The sequence below is a fragment of the Arachis ipaensis genome, chromosome B6 (assembly GCF_059453495.1).
Source record: "Arachis ipaensis isolate K30076 ecotype BB chromosome B6, ASM5945349v1, whole genome shotgun sequence".
Lineage (NCBI taxonomy): Eukaryota > Viridiplantae > Streptophyta > Magnoliopsida > Fabales > Fabaceae > Arachis > Arachis ipaensis.
Window position 1 is genome coordinate 136,757,907 of NC_142441.1, and position 4,173 is coordinate 136,762,079.

The 4,173-nt window shown below is 31.2% G+C and overlaps 1 protein-coding gene across 2 annotated transcripts; it reads right to left on the bottom strand.

Moving 5' to 3' along the window:
- Nucleotides 1-288: 288 nt before the first annotated feature.
- LOC107605055 (uncharacterized) lies at nucleotides 289-2,126 on the bottom strand. 2 transcript variants are annotated; one of them, XM_016306801.3, is made up of 6 exons: nucleotides 1,760-2,126; nucleotides 1,593-1,672; nucleotides 1,365-1,504; nucleotides 1,220-1,269; nucleotides 1,016-1,090; nucleotides 289-923 (listed from the first exon to the last, which is right to left on the bottom strand). In XM_016306801.3, exons 1-6 carry the CDS (start codon nucleotides 2,008-2,010, stop codon nucleotides 455-457), a joined length of 1,065 nt encoding a protein of 354 aa, XP_016162287.1. In that variant the 5' UTR covers nucleotides 2,011-2,126; the 3' UTR covers nucleotides 289-454. The 2 variants fall into 2 exon arrangements, with proteins under 2 accessions (XP_016162287.1, XP_020960585.1); XM_021104926.2 differs by having other exon boundaries at nucleotides 1,593-1,663; nucleotides 1,760-2,076.
- Between the last annotated feature and the right edge of the window lie 2,047 nt (nucleotides 2,127-4,173).

Sequence of the window (4,173 nt, forward strand, 5' to 3'; positions counted from 1 at the left end):
TTTATATGCTTTTTGTCTTTAGGATGATCCTCTTAACTCTCATTTTCATAGCTAACTCTCATTTATAAAGAAAGCATGTTATGTGATTGTTGGATGAGAATAAGAAAATTGATTATATTGACTTAATTTAATAATTTAGATAGAGAAGACTAAATAAGATTGTGTAGTACAACCGAATAAACTCACTATAAGATAGAATCACAGGTCCTTCAGTAAACAAATTTAATGTGATCACAAATTCTAAAGTTACTAAATAACAACCTTCCTAATCCCATGAAGTGGATCCACTTTACAGATAAAAACAACGGCAAAGTTCCTTGACATATATGTTATATGTTGTCAACAACAAAAGTTCTTGAGAAAAAAAATATATAAAAAGAAAATTTGCATAAAAAAACGACAAACAATACAAATTAGGAGCAGCTGAAGCAGCTACTGGTCCCTATTTTATTTTTCAAAATCTTCGATCTCTAATGCGAAGAGTCATGGCTCTAGATGCCATTGCCCTCAAATTTTCTCTAGCTAAATCCACAGATGAGGATCTGCTGGAATGGTGTTGTTCCTGTGTTCCCCTAAAGGCATGCATAAACTCCTCTCTCTGCAGCCTCAGGGCAATTGCTGCATCCTCAGTTTGTGTAGCAGGAGTAATCCCTCTTCTTGATCTCACACCTTGGAGACGCCTTGCTTCCTGATCAGTTATTGCGGCAGCCCTACCGCCGCTTCTCCTTGTACTCACACCAACTCTGGTTGTTGTGCTTTCATCATTCCTTAGATTGTTGTAAAATGCTGCTTCTGGGCTCAGGCACTTAGATTGTTGCCGGCTATTTATGGCGCCGGCCGCTTTCCTTGCCTCAACTTCTTGGGGAAACAGGAGCTGTATTGTATTCCAGAGAACAGTGTTCACAGTGCATGATCTTCCATTGCTGCAATTTAACCAAAAATGATAAGACATTAATTAAGAATATGAGGTTTTTGTGAAGTAAAAAAAGAAAGAAGGAAAAGAAATTATACATACCCTATTAATTGCCTGCATTTTGGGCATTTTTTGCCACATTTGTCTGCAGCAGATCGAAGGCACTTTTTACAAAAGCTGTAAATATTCAAGATTTTGAATTAGAAATCTAGGATATGATAATCAATTAATTCATAGAAATTTAAAAAACGGCCAAGACAAATCATACTAAGTAAGAAATTCAGAAAATTTTTATTTGAAGTGTACCTGTGACCACAAGGGGTGGTACTTGGCTCAAAGCATATCTCCAAACAAATCTGCACAATGATAAATAAAAACAAACATGAAATGATTTTGAAACTAGGAATTTATGAACCTTGAAAACAATGATATCGACATCAAAACCACTCACCGCGCAAGAAAGCTCGTCTCTGAGCTTATCAATGCAGGGAAGTGCAGCAACACCGGATTTCTCCTTAGTGGATTCCTTCCCTCCTTCTTTACTCTCTTCGTTTACAGTGGCCTTCTTTTCTTTAGTCTTTTCTTTACTGTCTGCACAGTAATGATAACATAAGAATCTACGATCACAATGATTATGAAAGATCAAGAACCCTAAACCCCAAATTGGAAATAAAATAACCTTTTCTTGGAGTGTCTTCTTCGTCAAGATCAAGAACAGCCACTCGTATCGATTCTGGAGAACTCTGTGCTCTGCGTTTCCTAAACACAAAGTTCATTCCAATAATCACATAATTGCAATAACACAATTCAAACAAAAAAGCGTTGAAGAAAGCAGGATTAGAATACCTTCTTGAATTGGTGGGTGGAGTCTTGGAGTTCAAGACAGAGCGCTTCTTGTGTTTGAAATCTCTATCGGGTGTGTCTTCAACGACGAGGCTTGCGAGAAGCAGTGCCTCTTCGTCCCAGCCGGCCATAGCTGCCGCAGATTTGAATCGCGGACTGAAAACGGCATCGTTAAGGTTTTGGCTTTGGCCATTTCCCTCAGTTGCAGGGTACTTCTGGTTTCTGGGGCTTCGTTTTTGGTCTTCACTAACCATTTTTTTCTTTCTGGTTCGAGAATGGTTCTGTCTGAATATGAAAACAGTACAAACTGGGAAGTGAAGGGTATAATGTTTCACCAACGGTCGAATTGTATTTTATTTTAGTTTTGAATATGATGGCTGCCTAAGCTTGAATTCATAACGGCTATAATTTGTGGTGGTACCGTGGTACAATAATACTGCAATAATACGCTCGCAATCTTTGCTAGACTAGAAAATTTTTGAAAAAGTCTATGGCTAGCACTTTTATTAAAATTTAGTCTGTACTTAACTATAAAAAGAAAGTGAGTAATTTCACATTATTAGATATAATTTTACACCATTAAAAATATTAATGAAGACTAATTGATAATTATAAATCACAAAATTTGTTGGTCTCTTAATACTCTTCTTTATTATATGGCATAAAATTGAGTAAAACTCTTAAATTGTGTTTTTTGAAAATATGGGTGCAAATTTAAAATTAACAAAATGTCAGTGTGAATTGTAATTTTTTTTGTATTTGAAAGGATAATTTGCTATATATACCAGTTATAAAAGAAAGATCCACACTTCTACTTAATTTTTTTACCCGGATTTATTAGCATTCTCAAATATCTATATCTCATGTAACCACTTAGTTCGTTACGGTAATCACAAATTTCAGTATGTTATAAATTATTTTTTATTTGGTGTTCTAAACCCGTGACTTTAGATCTATAAATCAAAGTATTAAAAAGAAGGAAAGAAACTATTGAAGAAGAAAGATAGTGATGTAAGAGATAAAAATAATGTAGCATCTCAAATCAGATAGATGATAACGTTATTGTTTTTTACGCTTGCATTTCAAACATGCGGGAAAGACTTAGAAAAAGTGCATATATATATATCACTCTCAAAGACATGACTTGTGAAAATAGAAATATAGAATACGAGTAATCAGACTCACTTGATTAATAACTAGGAAATACATGTCCCCCTTATTTTTAAGGCAAAGGAATATCCAAGTTTCTATTATTATTATTATTATTATTATTATTATTATTATTATTATGTAAATAAATCTCTCCGAGGTATAGCTCGAACTAGCTTTTCTTAGGCTGGGTTTGGTAAAGCTTTTCTAAGAAGTGCTTATGCTTTTAAAGAGCACAAACATCTCATTTTGCGTTTGGTAAATTAAAAATTCCAAGTGTTTGTGCTTGCAGCTTTTAAAAGTTAGGGGTGCTTTTGAAAGCACCTAAACGGGAGCTTTTCAAAACTGGCTTGTGTTTATCAAATTTTATTTATTTTTTCGCACATATTTCCTACTATTATATTGCCATTGAAATCCTCATATATTTCTAACTTTTCATCCTAACCTTCACAAATTCTAACACACCCTTCATATAATTTTTATTTTTCAACTTAATCTTCACAAATTTCAACACAAATACATCTCTATCACATATTAGGTATGAACTTCTATCTATTTATATTATTTTTGTGTGTGTTGTTTTTATATTTTTTTCGTAGATCTATTATGTTTGTTTGTTTTTTATCTGTTCTTTGAAATGTGAAGATGTTGACTTGGTTTATGAAAACCAATCATAAAATTTTTCTTGCATGAACATTAGTCAAAATTATAATAATAACATGTATATACATATGTAAATATAGATATATAATTATAAGAGTAGTTTATTTGAGATATGTGTTCTATTTTTTGTGATTTGTAAAGGTGAGCTATATATATATATAGGTAGTACTAACATTGGATTACATACAAATTTTATTATTGACTAATGATAATTCTATTTATATTAGTACAATCAAATAAATATTTATTCTCTAAAATTTAAGTTAGATAATTTAGCATTTTTAATGATGTTTAGAATAAAATAAATTTTTATGATAATTATATAAAATTTTAAAGTTAAAAAATAAAAGAGTTTATTTATTATATTTATGTTTATTATGAATTTTTTATTTTAAAATTATTTTATTTTAAAATATTATATAAAATTTTAAAGAATTTGAAAAAATAATTTTTTTCATGTTTATTATAATTTTTTTAAGTTTTAAAAACTATTTTACCAAATATAATTGTGGTGCTTGTGCTTATTAAAAGTCATTTTTAATTTGATTTTATCAAACGCAAGTGCTGCAACTTTTAAAAAGCAACTTTCATAAGCTACTTTCAAA